Source organism: Aphelocoma coerulescens, chromosome 28 (assembly GCF_041296385.1).
Source record: "Aphelocoma coerulescens isolate FSJ_1873_10779 chromosome 28, UR_Acoe_1.0, whole genome shotgun sequence".
Classification (NCBI taxonomy): Eukaryota; Metazoa; Chordata; class Aves; order Passeriformes; family Corvidae; genus Aphelocoma; species Aphelocoma coerulescens.
The window spans coordinates 6,205,396-6,225,822 of record NC_091041.1 but is presented as its reverse complement, the minus strand read 5'-3'; the positions used below and the strand labels follow the sequence as shown (position 1 = coordinate 6,225,822).

The 20,427-nt window shown below is 66.2% G+C and overlaps 3 protein-coding genes across 5 annotated transcripts; all 3 read right to left on the bottom strand.

The window, feature by feature from the left end:
* Positions 1–107: 107 nt before the first annotated feature.
* LOC138099571 (CTD small phosphatase-like protein 2-B) lies at positions 108–2,240 on the bottom strand. Of its 2 annotated transcripts, XM_068996881.1 has the most exons (9): positions 1,983–2,240; positions 1,797–1,899; positions 1,606–1,690; positions 1,434–1,526; positions 1,108–1,170; positions 934–1,013; positions 727–853; positions 545–640; positions 115–458 (listed from the first exon to the last, which is right to left on the bottom strand). In XM_068996881.1, the coding sequence occupies exons 1-9, from the start codon at positions 2,212–2,214 to the stop codon at positions 396–398; spliced, it is 942 nt and encodes a 313-aa protein (XP_068852982.1). In that variant the 5' UTR covers positions 2,215–2,240; the 3' UTR covers positions 115–395. The 2 variants fall into 2 exon arrangements, with proteins under 2 accessions (XP_068852983.1, XP_068852982.1); XM_068996882.1 differs by lacking the exon at positions 545–640 and having other exon boundaries at positions 108–458.
* A 1,004-nt stretch (positions 2,241–3,244) lies between these two features.
* ADAMTSL5 (ADAMTS like 5) lies at positions 3,245–8,360 on the bottom strand. 2 transcript variants are annotated; one of them, XM_068997013.1, is made up of 12 exons: positions 8,183–8,360; positions 7,170–7,230; positions 6,905–7,035; positions 6,510–6,570; positions 6,316–6,424; positions 6,102–6,229; positions 5,889–6,012; positions 5,347–5,430; positions 4,587–4,750; positions 4,258–4,501; positions 3,953–4,024; positions 3,245–3,658 (listed from the first exon to the last, which is right to left on the bottom strand). In XM_068997013.1, the coding sequence occupies exons 1-12, from the start codon at positions 8,239–8,241 to the stop codon at positions 3,345–3,347; spliced, it is 1,551 nt and encodes a 516-aa protein (XP_068853114.1). In that variant the 5' UTR covers positions 8,242–8,360; the 3' UTR covers positions 3,245–3,344. The 2 variants fall into 2 exon arrangements, with proteins under 2 accessions (XP_068853114.1, XP_068853115.1); XM_068997014.1 differs by having other exon boundaries at positions 3,501–3,658; positions 3,953–4,038.
* Positions 8,361–11,490: 3,130 nt separating this feature from the next.
* Positions 11,491–20,230, bottom strand: THOP1 (thimet oligopeptidase 1). Its single transcript, XM_068997104.1, has 13 exons — positions 20,114–20,230; positions 19,397–19,600; positions 17,616–17,764; positions 17,001–17,108; positions 16,053–16,155; positions 15,783–15,943; positions 15,537–15,672; positions 15,086–15,452; positions 14,649–14,850; positions 14,377–14,563; positions 13,963–14,091; positions 13,662–13,798; positions 11,491–13,575 (listed from the first exon to the last, which is right to left on the bottom strand). Exons 1-13 carry the CDS (start codon positions 20,127–20,129, stop codon positions 13,420–13,422), a joined length of 2,055 nt encoding a protein of 684 aa, XP_068853205.1. The 5' UTR covers positions 20,130–20,230; the 3' UTR covers positions 11,491–13,419.
* Positions 20,231–20,427: the final 197 nt, after the last annotated feature.

Sequence of the window (20,427 nt, the reverse complement as noted above, 5' to 3'; positions counted from 1 at the left end):
CTGCCCTGGGACACGGGGGAGGTGGTTTGTGTCCCCCCCGCCCCGGATATGCCATCCCCAGCACAGTGTGTTTGCTCAGCTGAAGGGTTTTGGGAATTAAGGCAGCGAGCCAGAGCTTTCTCCAAGCTTATAATGACCTGTGAAAAGCCTTGGCTGGACCTTACAGAGCAAGGACAGGAGGGAACCAGGATGAAGCCTCGTCTCCAAAGGCAGGGGCTCGCCTTAGAGGGACCCCCAGCCCCCAGGGATAAGCTGGGATCCCTGCAAGCACCACAGGAGAGTCCTGGGACAACCATCCAGCCCAGTTCCATGGGATGAGATGCTGCATGCACCTGAGCTCAGCTTCCCCACGGCCTCTCTGGGAGGTTTTCCCCATCCTGCTCCTCCAGGCTGGCCTAATCCTCAGTGGGCAGCTGGCAGGGCTGGAAGCATCTCTGGATCTCGGGGCGCACATCCTCCTGCACAGGGAGAGACAGGGTAGGGGATGGCTGTGCCCAGAGCCCAGAGCTGCTGTCCCCTCCCTGTCCCCATGCCCACATCCTACCGCCTGGCCCAGCTGTGCCAGCACTGGGATGAGGCGCAGCAGCTCCTCGTCCTGTGGGTCCCCAGACCACCGTGGCACCGAGATCCAGTTGGCAGCCTGGGGGGACAGGGAGAAGGTTGGATCCCACACAGCCACGGAGCTCCCAGGGATTGGGATACATAAATTCCCCGCTGGAGCCATACCTGGGCAGGGAAACCCTTCATGGTGTGGTCCAGGGCCACCATCTTTGCCAGGTCCCTGCCCAGGCAGGTCAGGTCTTTCCAGTAGCAGCCCTGGGAGCAGACACAGTCTGACTGGGAGAAGCAGCGCCTGAGGGGGAGAGACAGAGCCATGGGGACCCCACCCTGTCACACAGGGGGTCCCCAGCAGGCCACCACCAGCACCATCACCTGATCAGCTTCTTCTTGGGGTCCAGCACCTGCAGGAGCTTCTTGGCGTAGTCCTGCTTCGCAGTGGTGTAGATGAAGATCTGGCAGAGAGAGGGTGAAGGTCCCTGCATGGCTGCCCAGGTCCCCCCAACCCCCAGGCAGTGTCACCCCACAGACCCCAGGGGCTCTGGGTACCTCGTAGGTCTTGGAAAGGCTCTCCAAGAACTCCTGCACGTGTGGACGCAGCTTCACGTAGACCTGGGAGGAAACGGCCTCTTGGAAAACCACCAGCACCCTCATCCTGGCACCAAGGTGAGCCCCAAGGCGGGTTCAGTGCCCTCAGCAGGATCCCTCAGCCACCCTCACCAATGGGATTTTAGGGCCCCTTCCCCTTCAGCTGCAAGGGGCATTGGCACAGAGGTCCCATGGGATGGCAGTGAAGAGCCACATCATCCACGGCCCCAAACCACGGCTCCCCAGCACCCCCAGACCCACTGTCCCCACCCCCCCAAGGCACCCACCTTGTAGGAACCTGCCTGGAAGCCCGTGGTGAAGGTGGCCGTGGCGTCGTGCTGCTCACGGGCGAGGAGAGAGGAGTAGAGCAGGGTCCCATCCTGTGGGCAGGGACAGGGTCAGCCCCCAGCCCCAGGGGCTGCAGAGCCCCCCCAGACCCCCCCCCCCCCCCCAGCTCACCAGCTCCAGGACCAGGGTGTGCTCCAACTTGCTCCGGATCTTCCGGGGACCATCCCTCCCAGGGGTCACGGTCCCACGGATTGGCCTGGCAGGGGCGAAGGCAGAGGGTCAGCACTGCTGGGAGGCTGTTGGACCCCCCCCTTCCCCCCCCGACATACTGGGGGGCTCTGGGGACCCCCCCTCACACTCACAGGCTGGGGGCTACGGGAACAGCAGGGTCCTGATGCTCAACTTCGGGAAGCCCCGAGAAATAGGAGCCCCCGGGGCAGGGCAGGGGCGTGGGGCTCGCAGGTTCTGTGGGGCAGAGGGGTCCTGTCAGCACAGCCAGGGCAGACCCCTGCCCAAAGCAGGGATTTCCCGGGTAGGGACGCGCTCACCCCCTCCCCCGGGGCTGTGACACTCCTCGGGTCCCCGCCGGACCAGCCGCCCCTTCCCGGGCGTGGTGGGGGAGCAGGGGACCCGCGCCCACCCCTGCGGGACTTTCTCCCCCTGCTCCCCCTCTCTCTGCCGGCTCTTGGCCCGGCTGCGAGCCCCAGCCCCGGGGGCCGAGAGCCCCTGGTCCTCCCTGGAGGGTTTCTTCGTGCGTGGGGTGGCCCCCAAACCCGCCATGGCTGAGATCCCGTCCACCCTGCCCACCCAGCAACCCCAAATTAACGGTGGGATGGGAGGGAGCACTTTTATAGGGTGGAGGCACCTTTCCAGCCCCAATTACGCCGGAGCACTTGGAATCACTCAGACTTTACTGGGACCAGCTGGGGCTCAGTTCTGGGCTCCCCAGCTGGTCCCAGGGCTCGGTTCTGGGCTCCCCAGCTGGTCCCAGGGCTCAGCTCTGGCCCCTGGCGGTGTCACCCGATGTGACAAGGACCCTCCTGGGCTGGCAGCTGCCACTCGGGACACCCCAGGGCACCCACCCCTGACCCTCCATCGGGACCCCAGTTTGGGGACAGTCCCCAGCCACACGAGCTGGGAGGTCTCAGCCTCCCCTGGCACCAGCTCCAAACCCACCCCAAGGGAGCCCCGAGCGGGCGAACCCCCCCGGGGTGCCTCAGTGCCCCCCGGCTATCCTGTCCCCACAGGGGCCCCGCGGTGGCCCCCAGCAGCCCAAGGGTTGGGTTACGGGCGGAGGGGCTCTGTCAGAGGCGGGGGACACGCTCGGCTCCGCCGGAAGGGAGATAAGCGGGAGGTCCCCGACCCCGGCAGGCAGAGCCTGGCACGCGGCCATCGGGGACGGGGACACGCCACCGGATGGGAGCTGCTCCTGGGGCTCAGCGCGGGGACACGGAGGAGACCCCCTGCCCATGGGGACACAGAGGGGACCCCCTGAAGCGGAGGGACAAGGAGGAGACCCCCTGCCCATGGGGACACAGAGGGGACCCCCTGAAGCGGAAGGACGAGGAGGAGACCCCCCTGCCCATGGGGACACAGAGGGGACCCCCTGAAGCGGAGGGACAAGGAGGAGACCCCCTGCCCATGTCCTCCCCTCCCGAGGTGGGAGGACCACCTGGGCCATCGCCAGCCAGGAAGGGACACGCGGCCAGCGAGGGGATAAACAATTTATTTTCTGCAAAAAAAAAATAAATTACCACCCCCCTCCACCCCCCGCTGCCCCGTGGACCCCAAGGACGGCGAGATGGATGGGGGTCCATGGAGGGGGGGCCACGGGAAGGGTTCGGTGCCCAGCAGCAGCACCCGGCTCGCCCTCGGGGTCCCGTCCTGGGGGCGGTGGCACCGGGGAGGGCTCAGGGTGGCCGGGGGTGGGGGCAGTGCCGGGCTGCCTCCCGCACCAGCCGGGCCTCGCGGGGCGTCCAGGGCCGGGCGTAGCCGTCGTCCTGCAGCAGGATGCGGTTCAGGGTGTGCTCGCGGTTCACGTGGCGACGCGCCATCAGCAGGTACTCGCCGCCCTCCCGCAGCGGGGGGCACCCGCAGGTGTTGGGCACCCACAGGTACTCCCGGGACACCAGCGGGAAGCGGCGCCGGTACGGCGCCTTCACCTCCACCTCGTAGCGCGTCTCCTGCCCCACCACGCGCCGCGCCAGGATCCGGCCGTGGAATACTGGGGAGGGTGAAGATCGGGCACCCTGAGCCCCTTCGTGTGCCTGGCAGCGCCCTGAGACCCTTCTCAACACCAAGATCACCCTAAGCCCCTTCCCATCCCTGACATCATCCCTGGCATCATTCTGAGCCCCTTTCCATTGCCTCTGGCATCACCGTGAGCACGTTCCCGTCCCCAGCACCGCCCTTGGCATCACCCTGAGCCTCTTCCCGCTCCTGCCATTGTCCCTGGCTGTGTCCTCAGCCCTGTCCAAGCCCCGGCATCCTCCCGAGCCCCTCCCGCCCCGGCGCTCACCGAAGTCGCTCTGGCAGAAGTGCCGGATGCGCTGGGAGCGTCCCTTGGGCGGGCGGCACCTCCCGCAGCGCCCTGCGGGGATAAAGCTGCAGCAATTTAGGGGGCACAGGGGACTCCTGACCCCCCAAACCCTCTCATGCAACTTTGGGAGGGGGGATTGCGGGTCCAGACCCCAGAGAGGGTCACAGCGGCTCCGGAGAGTCCTGGCGAGGGCTTTTAGGGCCCTTTTAGGGTTCCCATCTCATTCCTCCCCCTGGGCAGCCCAGCAGGGGTTTGGGGGGCTGTGGGGACTCCCGAGAAGGTACCTGTGGCAGCCCCGTCCTGGCTCCAGCCAGGGGGGCTTCTCAGTGGTGGCTCCGTGGCAAAAACCCCGGGCCGTGGGGGCGGCGTGGGGGTCGGGGTGAGCCGGGGCTCCGGGGGCGGGGGGCTGCCGGCCCCCCGGGGCTGGGGCTGCCGCAGGGGGCTCGTGTCACTGCGGCCGAGCTGGGGGTGCCCGCGGGGCAGCCAGAACTGGTACTCGATGCCAGGGTTGGGCTCCTGCAGCAGCACCTGGGAGGGGGACACGGGCAGGGCTGAGGGGAGCGATGGGGGCTGGGGATGGCTGTCCCCACCCCCGTGTCCCCCCTGCCCTCACCATCACGTGCAGGTCCTCGTGGGTGGGTCCGGGAGCCTCCAGGCTCTCGGTGCCGTCGGGGGCTCGGCTGTAGGTCAGGAGGGTGCCCGCGGCCTCGTAGGGCCCCGGCCAGGTGATGGCCCAGTCCCCGTTGAGGACGTAGCGCCCATCACTCGCCATCAGCGCTGCGGGAGGGAGCGGCTCTGGCAAACCCAGCCCCACACGGGCCCCGGGACCCCCGCCCGGGTCCCCACCGGAGGCCTCTCCCGGCGTGGGAGGGCAGCGTGGGCCGGGGAGCCGCGCTCGGGGCTCCGGGAATCTGTGTTCCTGTAGGATCTTGGCTTCGGGCCCGAGCCGCAGCCAAACCCTGGTGTGCAAACCCACCCCCGAGCCCCCAAATGCTGGCCGGGATGGGGGAAGCGGCTCCAGCTGCATCACAAAGGGGATGGGGGGATGGGGACGGAGATCCCTGTCCTGGCGCTGCAGTGGCCGGTCTGGCCCCGATCCAGCTCAGCCCTTCCCAAAACTCGCGGCCGCGGCCTCTGGAAAATTGCCCCGAGCGCTTGCGAGTTCACTGACCCCGCGATGCTCAAAACAGCATCCGAGAGAGGAGCGGCACGGCACGACATGGGACAAACATGGGACAACACAGCGTGACACGGCCACCCCTGCCCTGCCCTGCCCTGCCCTGCCCGCACACACAGCTGGCACCAGCCTGGGCCAGCTGGGATGGACTGGGACTGACTGGGACTGACTGGGAGGGGGGCAGTTCGTGTCCTACCCAGGTAGTTGCGGCTCTTGTCCGTCACCTTGATGTGGGTGGCCCCGGCCGGGATCTTGGTCACATTCACGTATCCCAAATATCCTGGGGGGTGGGGCAGAGTCAGGGCAGAGCCTGGGCAGGGTCTGAGGGGACACCACAGGGGATGGGGCAGGAGGGGACGGGCACAGAGGGGATCTGGGTCTGGGCATTAACCCAGCTGGGCCCCACGTGCTGGGACATCAGGGACATGTGGGCACAGGGACTCTGAGTGTCCCCAGTGTCCCTGAACACCCGTGGGGACACAAGAGACCTCCCCCCCACCCCAGGAGTGACATCCTCTGCAATGAGGTAAATCCCCCCAAGTGATGGGGCTGTCCCTGCGTGTTGGGGACGGGGAGAGACTGGGGACAACGACTCTCTGGATAGGGGAGTCGGAGAAGGGATGGGACAACGAGGGACCCAGGTGATGCCTTGGGGACACGGACAGGGGACAGGAGGACAGGGGAGGCAAGAGCCAAAGCATTCACCCATGGAGGGGGCCGGGGCAATGGTTCATTCACCGGAGGAGGGGTCCGTGCCCTGGAACAGCCGGTGCACGAGGACGCACGAGCCGTGGCCGCTGCCGCAGTGGCCGCAGGTGTCAGGGCGAGCGCCCGAGCCCAGGATCCCGTCACAGCCCACGCTCTGCGGGGAGCCCAGACACCCCCTCAGCGCTGGGGCTCGAGGCTGGGGGTCCCGAGGGCCCCGGGGGTCCCGGCCCCGTGTGCACCCACCAGGCAGCGCCCGCCGACGCACAGGTCCGGGGAGCCGGGGCTGCAGCGGGTGCCGTCCAGCACCCGGCCGAAGCTGTAGTAGAAGTTGTGCCCCTCGGCCAGGCAGTTGAGGTCGCAGAGGTTGGGGGCTGCCAGAGCAGGGTGGGAGGGGATTGAGGTGATGCCGGGGACAACCGTGGAGCCCCGGTGACGCCGTCACCACCCCGGGACTCACCTCCGTGGAAGGGCAGCCAGCGGTAGCGGGCGGAGGTGCCCAGGACGGGCCGGTTGTCGTAGAGGGAGCACTGCATGGCCCGGAAGGGCACGGAGCCGCTGGGGCAGCCCTGCGGGAGCACCAGGATGGAGCCCAGGGGCCAGCACGGGGACCGGGGACAGCCACGTCGGTGCCGTGGCGCTCCCGGCGCTCACCTGGAGCTGGCAGAGCCGGTACTGCCGCGGGTCCCCCGTGCACGGCTGCTCCTCGCTGGTCCTGGGGTCACAGTGACAGCACGTGTCCCCCCCCCGTGTCCCCCACAGGGACCCCCCCACCCCAGGGCCACGATGCCACCGAGCCAGCCCAGGGCTGGGAGGGACACGTCCCCACAGGGCAGCAGAAGAGGAGTGGGGACCTCCATGTCCCACAGGGTCCCTCTGCACCCCAGGGTGGGGTCGCCAGGTTCTGGGTGGTGCCGAGGGCCCAGGGGGACGCGTGCGAGGTGGTGGCAGAGCGGTGCCGTGGGATTTGGGAGCCACGCGGGGTTTGGGAGCGGCCGTGGGCCCGGGGACACCCCGGGGGGGTCTGTGCTGCCCCGTGCCCCACTCACCGCAGGCACCTCCGGCTGCGCAGGGCGACGCCGTCCCCACACGAGCTGGAGCAGGAGCTCCAGGGTCCCCAGGACCCCCAGGTCCCCCGGGGCCGAGCAGGGGCTGGGGGCTCAGGGACCCTCGCTGGGTCCTGCGTGAGAAAGGTGACGGTCAGCAATGGGGGCGGGGTGGAGCAGCCCGGGGGTGAAGCAACCCCTCACCTGCACCCCCCAACCCCCTCACCTGTGCCCCCAACCCCCTCACCTGTGCCCCCAACCCCCTCACCTGTGCCGTGCCCACCAGGCTGAGCCAGGCCAGCAGCAGCAGCCGCCACAGCCGCCGGCACCTGCGGAGCAGAGAGCCCTGAGCCCACTGTCCCCAGGGACAGGGGGGTGGCACTGCGGTGTCCCCCGGCCCAGCACCCCCGCCGAGGTGGGGGCACCGCCGAGCCCCCCGGGGACCCCAGCGAGGGGGAAGGGGGTGAGGTGGGGGCAGCCCAGACCCAGCGCGAGGGTCCCCAGGGAGGGGATGTGGGGCCTGGTGCCACCAGCGGGGGCACGCGGGTGGGGGACACCGAATGGGTGATGCCGGGTGGGCGACACCGGGTGGGCGACACCGGGTGGGCGACGCCGTGTCCCCCACACGTGCCCACGCTGCCCCGGGACGGGCGACGGCCCCGCCGCCCCCAGGGCCCCGCGGCGGGCGCCGGGCCGGGATCGCTGCCTGCCGGGGCAGGACCAGACCTGCACGCTGGGGCTCCGCGTCTCTCCCCGATCCGGATCCGGCCCCGCCGTGGGGCGAGCAGGGCGGGGGGCAGCGGGGGGCCCCCCACGGCCCAAAGCGCCCCATCCTGGAGCACCCCAAAGCGCCCATCTCGGGGATGTGGGAGGTGCCGGGGGGGTCCGCGGGGCGCGGGGGGGTGCGGGTGGTGCGGGGGAGGTGCCGGGTCCCCATCCCCGTGTCGGGGAATCCCCCGGCAGAGCCGGTTCCGTCCCGCCACGCAGCTCCCGCGGGGACCGGGGGGTCGCGGGTGGCCACCGGCAGCCCCCGACTCTGGGACCCCCCAGTAGAACAGGGGAAGGGCCGGGGGGTCGCGGTGCCGCCGCTCCGGGGGGGGGGGGTGTTGGGAGCATCCGAACCCCGCCGAGGCTCGGGTGATGCCGGGTGGGTGATGCCCAGACCCCGCCGGCAGCGCGGGGGGCACCGCGTGCCTCAGTTTCCCCGCAGAAGCTCCGGGCGTGCGCGGGGCTGCGGGGCGGGGGGGTCCGCGAGGGTTAAAGCAGAAATCGGGAGCTTACCCAGCACCGTGGGGTCCCCCGCGGGGGTCCGAGCCGCCCCCGGGGCCCCCCCCGGCCATGCTGCCCCTCGTCCGCGGCGTCCCGGCGGCTCAGTCCCGGCTCGGCGTCCCGGCGGCGGGGAGCGGGGGGGACCCGGGACGAGCGGGCATCGCCTGCGCAGCTCCGGGGGGGCCGGGCGAGGCTTCCCCCCCCACCCTCCCCGTTCGCCTCCCGTCCCTCCCCGCCGCGTTATTAATATCCAGCCCCAAAGGTGCGCCCAGCCCTCCCCGGCCGCCCGTTAACCCTTGGGGGCCCGGAGCTCCGGCGGTCGGGGGGGGGGAATGGTGGCGTTTCGGGGGGGGGTGCAGGTGCTGCAAAGCAACATCAGCGCCCCCTCCGGGACCCCCCAGCCCCAGCTGCGGAAGGGAAGAGGCACCGGGAACCCCCGCACGGCCGTATCCCGATCCGGGACCCCCCCGGTGCTGGGCATCCCCGAGCGTGGGGAGCCCCGAGGGGGTCCCGGCTTCGTGATCGACGTCTTCTGGGGGGGTTCGGGGGCCGGAGCGGTGGGTGCTGGCTGCGGGGAGGGCACCCAGCACTCTCGGGCCCCACGGGCACCCCCAGCCCGGAGCTGAAGGGGTTACAGTGTGGGGGTGCGGGTGTCCCTTGGGGTGTCCCTGGTGAGGAGCAGAGCGGGCAGGATGGTCCCGGGGCGCGCAGGGGCAGAGCCGCCCCCCGGCTGGTACATCCGGGACGAGGGCAGCGGGATGCTCTACAAGAGGGGACGGCTCCTAGGACAGGTAAATCCCCCTCCCTGCCCCCCTGAACTGCCCCTCGCCCCAGCCAGCAGCCCCTCGCCGCGGGGCACCCCGGGGGGGTCACACCCCGCACGGTGCCCGAGGTGTCCCGCTCCAAGGGGGACCCACCCCATCCCCTCTGGGGAAGGGGAAACTGAGGCAGAGGACTGAGCCTCAGCAGATCCGGTCCCTGGAACTCCTCGCCCCACGGGGGTGGGCGGGGGGGGGCACCTGGGTGAGCACCCCAGCCCTGGGACCCTCTCCTGTCCCCCCTGGCTGTGCCGGGCTGCCCATTCCCACGGGGTCATCGTCGCAGGGCACCTTCGGGCGCTGCTACCAGGTGACAGAGGTGACCAGTGGCCGGGTCTACGCGGCCAAGGTCATCCCGCGAGCCGGGCTCGCCACTGTGGGCATCGGGGACAGGGTGAGTCCGCGGGGGACACCCCCCAGGGACGGGGGGGACAACACCCATGGGGTCACCGCAGAGCCCCACAGCCCTGCCCGTGCCTCTCCACGGGTCTCTGGGGGGGTTCCCATCCCCCGTGCTCGGTGGTCCCCGGATCCCGAGGGTCCCCCGGGGGCTGCCGGGCTCCTGTCGGTGCAGGTGGAGCGGGAGCGGGAGCTGCAGCGTCACCTGCGCCACCGGCACATCGTGCGCCTGCACGGGCACTTCACCGACCGCGGCCACCTCTACCTGCTGCTGGAGCTCTGCAGCCGGGGGGTGAGACCTGCACCCCGAAACCGAGCTCCCGAACCCCGAAACTGAGCCTCTGCAACCCTAAACTGAGCCCTTGAACCCCGAAACTTAACCCCTAAACCCTGAGATCCCGCACCCCAAAACTGAGCCACTGAACCCCGAAACTGAGCCCCTACACCCCGAAACCGAGCCCCTACACCCCCAAACCGAGCCCCTACACCCCGAAACCGAGCTCCTACACCCTGAAACCGAGCACCTCCAGGCTGGGGTCCCAGGCCCCCCTCGCTCTGTCCACAGTCCCCCTTCATTGTCATCGTTTCGAGTCGTTCTTCATTGTCCCCAGTCCTGCGTGGCTCTGTCCCAGTCCCTGTCACTCCATTCCCAGTCCCTGTCGCTCTGTCCCAGTCCCTGTCGCTCTGTCCCCAGCCTCTCCTCACTGTCCCCAGTCCCTGTCACTCTGTCCCCAGCCGCTGTCGCTCTGTCCCCAGTCCCTCGCCGACATCCTGCGGGCGCGGGGCCGCCTCACGGAGCCGGAGGTCCGGTACTACCTGCGGCAGCTCCTCTCGGGGCTGCGGTACCTGCACGGACACGGCCTCGTGCACCGGGACCTCAAACTGAGTGCGTGGGGCTCGGGGGTGACCCGGGGGTGACCCGAGGCAGCGGGAGGTGGCCCGAGGGTGGCTGAGGGTGACACGATTCGTGTCCCTCCCTCCACAGGCAACTTCTTGGTGACGGAGCGGATGCGGGTGAAGATCGGGGACCTGGGGCTGGCACAGCGGGCGGCCCCGCCCGGGCGGCGCTGGGGGTGAGCGGGGACGGGGACGGGCTGCAGGGAGCGGGGTTCACCCTGCCCGTGTCGCCGGGGGTCACCTCTCCTGTCCCCGCCTCAGGGCACTCTGTGGGACACCCAATTACCTGGCCCCGGAGGTGCTGGACCGCAGGGGACACGCGGTGCCCTCGGACATCTGGGCCCTGGGCTGTGCGGTGTGAGCGGGGCCGGCGGGGGGGCTGCAGGGAGGATGGGGGGGCTGGAGAGAGGGCGAAGGGAGATGGAGGGAGGATGAGGGGAGATGGAAGGAGAGTGGGGGCAGCTGGAGGGAGGACGGGGGGCTGGGAGGATGGAGAGGCTGGAGGGAGAATAGGACTGGAGGGAGGACAAAGGGGTTGGAGGCTGGACAGGGATGCTGGAGGGGGGACAGGGACGCTGGAGGGGAGACAGGGGTGCTGGAGGGAGGACAGGGATAGGACAGGGACGCTGGAGGGAGGACAGGGACATTGGAGGGAGGACAGGGACGCTGGAGGGGGACAGGGACGCTGGAGGGGGACAGGGACGCTGGAGGGGGAACAGGGACGCTCCCGGCCCTGCCTCCCAGCCGCTCCCCCCCAGGTACACGGCGCTGACCGGCCACGCCCCGTTCGAGGCGCGTCACCGGCCGGAGCTGTACCGGAGCATCCGGGGGGCTCGGTACCCGCTGCCCCCCCAGCTCTCCCCCCGTGCCCGCGCCCTCATCGCCCACATGCTGGACCCCGACCCCGCAGCACGGCCCAGCCTGGCAGGGGTGCTGGGCCACCCCTTCCTCACGCAGGTGCGGGGCGGGGGGACACGGGGGGCACGAGGGGACACGGGGGACACCCGGAGGTCACCGCCTGTCGCTCCCCAGGGTTTCACACCCCACAGGCTGCCGGCCCGCGCCTGCCACTCCGTGCCCGTCTTCGTGGGACAGGAGCCCCTGTGCCGGATCCTGAGGGGGCTGCGGTGCTGGCAGGGCTGTGGCTGTGTCCCTGTCACCCCGGGGAGTGGCCGTGCCCCTCCCCAAAGAACCTGAGCCCGAAGATCCGCGGAGGAAAACCTTTATTAGTGTTGGGAACCGTCTAAAATCCAGGCATGGAAACAAGCAGGGTGGGACGTGACCAGTACGAACGGCACACACACACCAGTTTGCCCTTAAAACCGTAGACAGAAAAAAAACCCAAAACAAACAACCCCAAAGTCCAAACCCCAAATAAAAGGAACTCTCTTCCCTGCCAGCCTGGGATGGGATGGGAACGGGGAGGTGCAGCTCCGAGGAGCCGCATCCCGGTGCTGCTCCTGGGACTGGAGAGGTGTCAGGTCACCCCCACTGGGCAGCGGGGACACTGGAGGGGGGGACAGAGGGAGCTGTGGGCTGGGAAGGAGCGGGGAAAGTGCGTGGTTTCCCTGTTCAGCTTCACTTCTCTCTCTCTCTGGAGAGAAGAGTCTCGGAAAAAACGATGAAAGCTCAGTAAAACAGGACACTAAAAACACCCACGGGGCAGCGCGGGCCGGCACCTCCCGGCCATGCCTAAAACACGGAGGGGGGGACGGGACAAGGACAAAACGCTCGAGGTGGCCCCAGCAAGCACCAAGGAGCCGCTCCCGGAGCCCTCCGCATGTCAGCGCCAGAGGGGATGGGCCAGGGGTTGTCACCAACCCTCCCGTGTCACCAGCGGGGTCTGGGGGAGCGAGGTGACAGCAACGACTTTGTCTGCACTGGGCGGGGGCTTCTCCCAGCGCCAGAGCCGTGCTGGTGACAAAGGAGAGGGACCAGGGAACAGCCCGCAGTGGCTGGGATGGCGGGGGTCACCCGGGCTGTCACTCGTGTCCCCAAACCACGGCAGAGTGGCAGGGATGGATCCCACAGCCCTCAAGCTGCCTCACGGAATGCACCCGAAGCTGGAAGCGGGGTGGGACACAAATCCCAACTGCCCCGAAGCTCCTCAAGCCCCCTTGGAGCTCTGCAGCTCCAAGCGGCTCCAAACCTTTCCCCTGGGAGCAAACCCAGCGTTCCCAACAGGAACCTGGTGCCACAACCCCCTGTGCCACTGGGGCACACTGGGGACAGCCCGGGGCAGGTGGCACAGCCCAGGCTGGTTGCTGGCCCTCCCCGTGGCACCACAGCCACAGCCTGGCCGGCAGCTCAAGGCCTGGCACGGAGCCCATGGGATATTTTTATCCTGGCATTTGTGTTGTTTGAAGCTGTCGGCTCCGTGTTTTCGCTCATAAACACAACCCTCCCCTGGCCCCACCCCAGCTCAGAGCTGACAGCGACAGCAACACCCTCAGCTGTCACAGCCTGAGCCCCTGGCTGCCCTGGATGGCGCTGGGGTGGCCCCGGGATGACCCCAAGCTGGCCCTGGGACATCTGGCAGCACACAGAGGCCACGTCCCCAAACCTGCTGTTCTGGGAACGCCTGCACCGGCCACCTCTGTCCCCCCTCCCAGGCAGGAAGGTCCCTGAGGGGCTCAGGGCAGGCTGTTCCAGTTCATTCCCTGTGGGTTTTAAGCTCTGGGATCTCCCCATCTTTATTGCACAGCCAAGAGCTGCTCAAAGATGGGGAGAGCGGGATTGGCCCTGCCCTCGTTTGGGGCTCGGGACAGTTGTGGCTGTCCCGGGGCACAAACCAAGCCAAGGTGGGAACAACAACAACGTTTCTTAAAGAGAAGGGATTTAAAAACAAAGATTCAAGTTTGGGAACTCCTCTCCCCCTCCTCCCCGGCTCCGAATGAGGCCGAAACTCACCCTCGTGCAGAAATCAGGTTCAAAGTTCAGCCAATTGGGGTGGGTGACCAGGGCAGGTCACCTCCGTGTCACCGCAGAGCCCCGGCTCGGGGCTGAGCCCGGCTCCCAAAGCCCAGGAGTGGCTCGGAGCGGGACCCTGGAAGGGCAGCTCCAGGCAGGGGTGGCCCGGGGGGTGTTTGGTGACAGGAACCAGGCGAGGGCAGGGGCGTGGGTGGGAGCAGCGCCTCAGGCCGAGGGCACCGAGTTGCTCTCCACCTTCAGTCCCTTGCTGGCCAGGAAGGCGTCCTGCTTGGGCTCCCGGCCCAGGAACTTCCTCAGCATGTCAGAAGCGTCCACGGAGCCGCCGGGATGCAGGATGCAATTCCTGTAATCCATGCCCACCTGCGGGCACAGACGGGGGCAGGGGTGGGACGCCGCCCTCGATCCCACATCCCGGCTGTCCCGCTCTCTCCAGACCCTCTCCCTACCTTGCAGTTCATGATTCCCTCCTGCTTGAAGCGGGTGTGGAACATATCCATGGAATACACCTCGCTCCAGAGGTAGCCGTAGTACTGGGCGTCGTAGCCCCCGGCCAGGTGGCCGAAGGTGGCCGGCATGTTTGTACCTGAGGGGACAGAGGGGTCATGGGGGACTCCCAGTATGGAAAAACCTCCCCCAGTGCTGGCAGTGCTTTTCCCAGAGCCAGCAGAAAGTGTCCCCAGCCCAGAGGAACCTGCAGAGCCACGTGCGCAGGGCAGGCCTAGAGGGACAGGAGGGTGGCACCCATACCTGGGGTGGCAGGGACACCCAGCACCTCTTCACAGAGCCGGGCAAACACCTCCACGGGGTCAGCCTTGGTCTGGGTGTGCAGTGCCTGGTCCACCTTGGCCAGGACGATCTGGCGCAGGTTGAAGAGCCCTGTTTCCAAAAGGAGGAGGAGAAGCCAGACTGAGACTGGAATGCTGCCTGCAGGAGCGTCACCGAGGCTGGTGGCAACAGGGCAGGCTGGCTGGCACCTCTTTGTCACCGTGCCACATCACCTTTTCTCTTCCCAGATGTGTGGGTCCCTTCCCTGCATCCCTTTATCATTCCCAGCACCTTGGGGAGCAAGGAAAAGCCTTTCCTGTCCCCAGCCAGGTCACTGAGTGTCCCCTTCCCGTCCCCACAGCCAGGGAACTCCCAATTCCCTCCGCAGGGACCCACCTGTGTTTGCCTGCCGGGATTTAATGAGCTTCTCCAGGAGCTCATCCGGGATGGGGCTCCCAGTTTTGTAGTGCCTGGACATGCGCAGCAGCGGCTCCTTCTCCCACACCCAGTTCTCCAACATCTGGGACGGGGCCTCCACGAAGTCCCGCTCCACGTGTGTCCCGCTGAACATGGCAAACTCCGCCTGGGAGACACGGCCGGCTCGGAATTCCACGGGAAAGCGGGATAGGGGGAAAACACCGACCTGTGCCAGCGCAGGGAGGCCTCACCTGAGAGCACAGCTGGTGCATGACGTGCCCAAATTCGTGGAAATAGGTCTCCACCTCGTCGTGCTGCAGCAGGGAAGGGGCGTCAGGCGTGGGCTTGGTGAAATTGGCCACCATGGCGGCCACCGAGATTTGCCGGCTGGAGTCCGGCAAGAGGCAGCCGGGCTGGAGGCCGAAGCAGGCAGCGTGTCCATACTTCCCTTCCCTGGGACAGCAAGAGGAGGCTCACAGGGATCCTTCCAACAGCCAGACACGGCCACAGCCTCCCCCATTGTGGCCCTCAGAGCAGGAGCCCTCGGTGACCCCCTCGGTGACATCCCTGACCAAGCACACAGCGCTCCCTCCACACTCCCGTCTGGAAGCAGGAATCTCCTCTTCCTCAGGCCCTGCTCCCCCTGCCCCAGCCCAGCTCCCAGATTTCCCCTCACCCCAGGCCTCACCGTGGGTACAGGTCCAGGTAGAACTTCCCGATGGTCTCCCCGGAGGACGTGTCCTTCACCGTGTAGAGCTGCACGTCCTCGTGCCACACCTGAGCCTTCTCCTCCAGGTGGAAGGTGAGGCCCAGCAGCTCCTGGTAGATGGCCAGGAGGCCTGTGGTGACCACCTGCATGGGGAAATACTCCTTGAGCAGGTTCTGGTCCACGCTGTACTTGGTCTCCTCCACCTGGTTCATGTAGTAGCGCATGTCCCAGGCGTTGATGCGGTTGTCGAACTCCAGCCCGCGCTTCTCGCACTCCTTCTTCTTCAGGTCCAGGATCACAGCCCGCTCCTTCTCCCCCAGCGGCTTCAGCTTCTGGGCCAGCTCATCTGGGGGAAGCCAGGCAGGGTTGGGATGTGGGATCAGAGCAGCACACCCGGCCTGGGATGTCCCTGCTCGGCCCCAGGACGTACCCAGGAACGTGGCCACCGTCCGGCTGCTTTTGGCCATGTTCATCTCCAGCACGAAGTCGGCGTGGGTGCTGAAGCCCAGCAGACTGGCCTTCTGAGCCCTCAGGTCCACCAGCTCCTTCAGGATCAGGCAATTCTCCTGCAAGGCAGGGAGTGAAGTGGGGTAGGCAGGGGAAGAAGGGAAGCGGTGTGGAAAGAAACACAAATCCCAGGGGAGATCCCCTCGGTGCTCTGCTCAGTCCCACCAACCTCTTTGCACCTGGAGTTGAACATCTCCTCCACCTTCCTCCTGGTCTCGGGCACGTAGCACTTCTTCAGCAGTGGGAAGTAGTGGGGGTACTTGAGGGTGACTTTCAGCTTCCCGCCCTCTGTCTTCTCCAGGGAGTTCAGGAAATCCTCAGGGAGCCCCCCTGGGAAAAAAAGCAGGCAGGGGCTGAAGGAGAGCCCAGGATTCTCCAGGAATGCTCTGGGATCATCCAATGCAGGTGCTCAGGGCCACCCCAGCAGAGCACTCCGTACCTAATTCCTCCCTGGAGAAGGGCAGGAAGGTGGTGTCTTCGTTGAGGTTCTTGTTGAAGTCTATGCACAGCACGCTAAGCTTCTTCTTGATAGCTTTGATTTTCTTCAAAATGCAGAGAAATCAGAGAGAAATCAGAGCCAGGGGGGACACTCAGGCTGTGACCTGGCTCTGAGCCAGCCCAATGGTGCAGATTCAATGATTGTGAGCAAGCAGCGAGCCCTGAGCCCGGAACAGACTCCCTGGGATCACACCTGGCAGGGAATCAGCCACCTCAGCAAGGTCCTGCCTGTCCCCCTGCCGGCTCAGGAGCTGCAGGTGTTGCAGTAACAACCTCCTCTCTCCTCGTTTCACCTTTTCTTCTATTTTTAAACCCAGTTTTGAGCTCCTTTGCTGATGCATGGTAAAGAGAGGGAGGCCCCTGAGCAGCTCAGCCCCCTCACCTCAACTCCAGCCCTTGGCACGGGGGGGGACCTGGTGCTGATTCCCCAATTTCAGCTTCCCAGGAATTCTCTGACTCCCAGCATTGACCCCACTTTGTTAATGTCACCCTTTTAATAGAAAGGAAAAAGAGGGGCTGGAAATACCACCCAAAATCACCGGAATCAGGGGCAAACCCCAAACCTGAGCCTCAGACCCTGCCCTGAGCCCTGCCAGGGTTCCTCTCCCTGTGCTTAATTCGCTCGGAGACAGGACAAGGGGGAATTGATTCAGACTGACAGGAAGTAGGATTAGATGGGATATTAGGAAAAAACCCCTCCCTGGGAGGGTGGGGAAGCCCTGGCATAGGTTTCCCAGAAAATCTGTGGCTGCCCCATCCCTGGAAGTGTCCAAGGCCAGGCTGGAGCACCTTGGGATAGTGGAAGGTGTCCCTGCCCTCGGTAGGGGTGGAATGGGATGAGCTTTAAATTCTCTTCAACCCAAACCATCTTGGGATTCTGTGCTCTCACCTCCTGTGTCTCCTCGGGGAGATGGAGCCCGTTCCTCTTTCCCAGCTTGATCAGCCTCTCCAGGTACCTCTTGGCCTCAGGCTTCAGGGAAGCGCTCTCTGCTTTCTCCTGGAAAACCAGAGCGGGAGCTCAGGGAGCTGCAGGATCAGGTGCTGCAGGATCAGGTGCTGCAGGAAGCTGCTTCCCTTCAGTGGGAGTTCAGGGAACACCAGCAGCAGATGGGAACCCCCTCCCCCGGGCAGGCTCTGGTTTGGTGCTTTGGTTCCTGTGCCACCCCGGGGCGCGGGTTCCTCCCAGCCTGCTTTAAACGCGTCACCTTTGTGCCGTACCAGCATTTTTGGGGGGACATTTTTGGGGACATCACGACTGAGGTGGGTTGGATTTACCAACAGCCCCTCAGCAAAGGGGTGAGCAAGGCCCTGAGTGTGGGCAGAGCCCTCAAACCCCAATTTCCCACCCCTCCCTGACAGCTGGATCGCTCTGCCGTGACCACACCGCGCTCCCGCTCCGCCCCTGCCCCGCCATCCTTCCCTTCCCAGCTCTGGCATGAGGGGAAAAGGATTTGCTGCAATTCCAGGGGGTTTCAGTGCCCTGCCCAGGTGGCAGGGGACGCACCTGGAGCCACACAATCCTCTGGTACACGTCCTGCCTCATGCTCATCTCCACGTCGAACTCCGAGAGCTTCTTGTCGGCCTCGGTGCTGGCGGCGCGGATGGCCTTGCAGGGGGACACGTGCTGGGGGAAGTCCAGCATGTTCCTACGGACTGGGAGGACAAAAGGGAACAGGGACGATGGATCCACGTCCCAGTGCACACCCAGAGCCCGTCTGGCAGCCCCAGTGCCCTTCCCACTGCGCACACACGGGAAGGGAGAGGTGAGAAGCGGCTCTGGCTCCTTTTTGTCCCTTCCCTGCTGCCCAGCACATCCATGCACTGGATTCCCACCACAATCCTTGTCCCAAAACCCACAGGAATTCTGTGCCTGTGAGCTCCCAGCACTTCTGCCCCAGCTGTGGCACCACAGGAGTTTTGGGGTGTCCTGTGCAGGGCCCGGAGTTGGACTCGATGCTCCGTGTGGGTCCCTTCCAACCCAAGGTATTCCATGATTCCACGCTGGCAGCAGCATTCCCTGTGTCTCCTTTAAAGCTAAAAGTGGGACAATCCTTTCCCAAAAGCCACCACACTCCAGGTGTGCCCTGTCCTGATGCAATCCCAGCTGGGAAAACAGGGAGAACAAACATTCCCTGCTGCTATCCCTGCAAAACCTCTGAGAACAGAGCTCCAGGTGCTCTCCGGGCACCTGGATTCTCCCCCCAGGAGAAGGTGAGCAGGCAGCTTAGCCAGGGAAGTGCTGACAGTTGTGCTGAAGCAAACATTCCTCCTGCTGAGCAAGAGGCTTTTTTCCCTGTTATTTTAGGGAAAAGAACAGGGGGAGAAGGAAGATGAGGCTGGGCCCTGCCCCAGACAGGTGGGACACCAGGTGTCATGAGGAGGGGCTGCCTGAATTGTCACTCTGCTGCAAATAATTATCCAGAAAGCCGCCAAAAATGCATCGTTTTGGAGCCATCACGTCGTGTTACTCTCCCAAAAAAAAAAATCCCAGCAGGATTCACTCTCTCCAAAAAAAAAAATCCCAGCAGGATTTACTCTCCCCAAAAAAAATCCCAGCAGGAAACAAGGCCCATGGAGAGACATTTATCCACTGCCCCAGGGAAAAATTAGGAAGGAGGTGAGAGTTTCTTGGATCTTTTCTGCTGTTTGTTCCCACTGGTGACACATGAAAGCCGGGACAGCCTTGGGAACGCGGCTGCTGCTGCTGCTGCTGCCAAAGGGTTGTCCTTGGGTTAATTTGCTCTTCCAAATCTGTTCTTTGTGCTGGTTCCTGGCTGTATAAACATGAACTGGGAAAAAAACCAACACTCAGCTGGCAGCTGAGGGGAGAGAAAAGCAGGTGACAGCACAGAGCTAAAAAAAAAGCATCAAAAATAATAATAATAATAAAAAAATCTTAATAATCGTGGAATGGGTTGGAAGTGACCTCGAAGCTCAGCTCATGGGCAGGGACATCTTCCACTATCCCAGGTGGCTCCAAGCCCCATCTCCAAGCTCTGTGGGAGGGTTTGGGGCTGGTGCGTCTCAGAGTTAGGGAGGTTGAGCCACTTCCAGTGGTTAAAGGGGCTCCAGGAGAGCTGGAGAGGGATTTGGGACAAGGGCTGGAGGGACAGGACACAGGGACACTTCCAGCGATGGAGCAGCCACAGCTTCTCTGGACAAGCCCAGGGCCTCCCCACCTTCCCAGAGGAGAATTCCTCCCCAGTATCCCGTCCTTCGCCAGCAGGAGCGCATTCCCGTGTGCCCGATTCCCGCAAAGCCCCGACTCCCCGTGGCCGTTCCCACCTGTGTATTCCACCTCCACGTCCGCCAGCGCCTTGAGGGTGTTCTCGTAGGACACCTCTCCCCGTTCCTGAGCTCCCACGCGGTCGTACACCAGCTTGGTGCTCTCGGTGAGCTCGGCGGCCATGGCCTCGATCTGCTCGGCCGTCAGGTCCCAGCGCAGCTGGTTGGCCACGAGCCGCGGGGCCTGGCTGTCCACGACATTCCCTGCGGGAAAGGCGCGGTGAGACGGCGCCTTGCCACGGGAAAAGCTCGGGGAAAGGATCCCAGCGAGGCCCTGCAGCCAGCGAGGCGATGGGAGCCGCGCTCCGGAGGAGCCCGGCCGTTGGGAATTTGCGGGCGGATCATCTCCCGGGCGCTGTTCACCCTCCCGGTCACGATAAATCCTTCACCGAAACCCGACTCCGGCCGGCCGTGCCCCGGCAGGTGCCTCTGCCAAGGGGACGGGCAGGGGGCTGTCCCCTGCTCGGGGACACGGCCGTGCGCTGCCCCGCGGGGCACAGAGGTGACTCGGGGGACAGAGGAGACCGCGATCGCCCTGAGGGGCTGCCCCCGGCCTCGTCCTGCCGCCCCCGGCCCCGTCCTGCCGCCCCCGGCCCCGTCCTGCCGCCCCTTCCCTCTCCCCTCACCCCCTCTCCCCACGCCGCGCCAGCCCCTCGCCCTCTCCCCCGTCTCCCCCCGCTCTCCGTGTGCCCCCATCCCGCCGCCGCCCGCCGGTACCTGTCGGAGGGGCCATGTCGGGGGTGCCGGGGGTGCCGGGAGGCCCCGCGCTGCTGACGAGGCCGGGAGAAGACCGGGCCGGCCCCACGCACCGAGCATGTGCCCCGACCGTAGAGGCGGGCGGGAGAGCGGGGCATGCTGGGAGCGTGGAGGACCGGGCCGCTCCCGCCTTGGCCGCACCGCACCGGGGCCGGGGAAGGGGGGCGGCGCATCCCCGCCGCGACCGTCAGAGCCGGCCGGGAGCGGCCCCGGGGCGGGCGCGGAGCATCCCCGGGGTCCGTCCCGCCCGCCGGTTCCCATGGCAACGCCCCCGC

What these genes read in the sequence shown, in the direction of transcription:
- LOC138099571 (XM_068996881.1), bottom strand. Translation starts at nt 2,214, where the DNA reads ATGGCGGGTTTGGGGGCCACCCCACGCACGAAGAAACCCTCCAGGGAG. An exon ending in TCACAGCCCCGGGGGAGGGG is followed by an intron (nt 1,900 to 1,982) that starts GTGAGCGCGTCC and finishes TCTGCCCCACAG; the next exon opens with AACCTGCGAGCCCCACGCCC. An exon ending in ACACCCTGGTCCTGGAGCTG is followed by an intron (nt 1,527 to 1,605) that starts GTGAGCTGGGGG and finishes CCCTGCCCACAG; the next exon opens with GATGGGACCCTGCTCTACTC.
- ADAMTSL5 (XM_068997013.1), bottom strand. Translation starts at nt 8,241, where the DNA reads ATGGCCGGGGGGGGCCCCGGGGGCGGCTCGGACCCCCGCGGGGGACCC. An exon ending in ACGAGGACCTGCACGTGATG is followed by an intron (nt 4,502 to 4,586) that starts GTGAGGGCAGGG and finishes TCCCCCTCCCAG; the next exon opens with GTGCTGCTGCAGGAGCCCAA. An exon ending in CCAGGACGGGGCTGCCACAG is followed by an intron (nt 4,025 to 4,257) that starts GTACCTTCTCGG and finishes TTATCCCCGCAG; the next exon opens with GGCGCTGCGGGAGGTGCCGC.
- THOP1 (XM_068997104.1), bottom strand. An exon ending in TCCCCGAGGAGACACAGGAG is followed by an intron (nt 16,156 to 17,000) that starts GTGAGAGCACAG and finishes TGCATTTTGAAG; the next exon opens with AAAATCAAAGCTATCAAGAA. An exon ending in TCAACTCCAGGTGCAAAGAG is followed by an intron (nt 15,673 to 15,782) that starts GTTGGTGGGACT and finishes CCTGCCTTGCAG; the next exon opens with GAGAATTGCCTGATCCTGAA.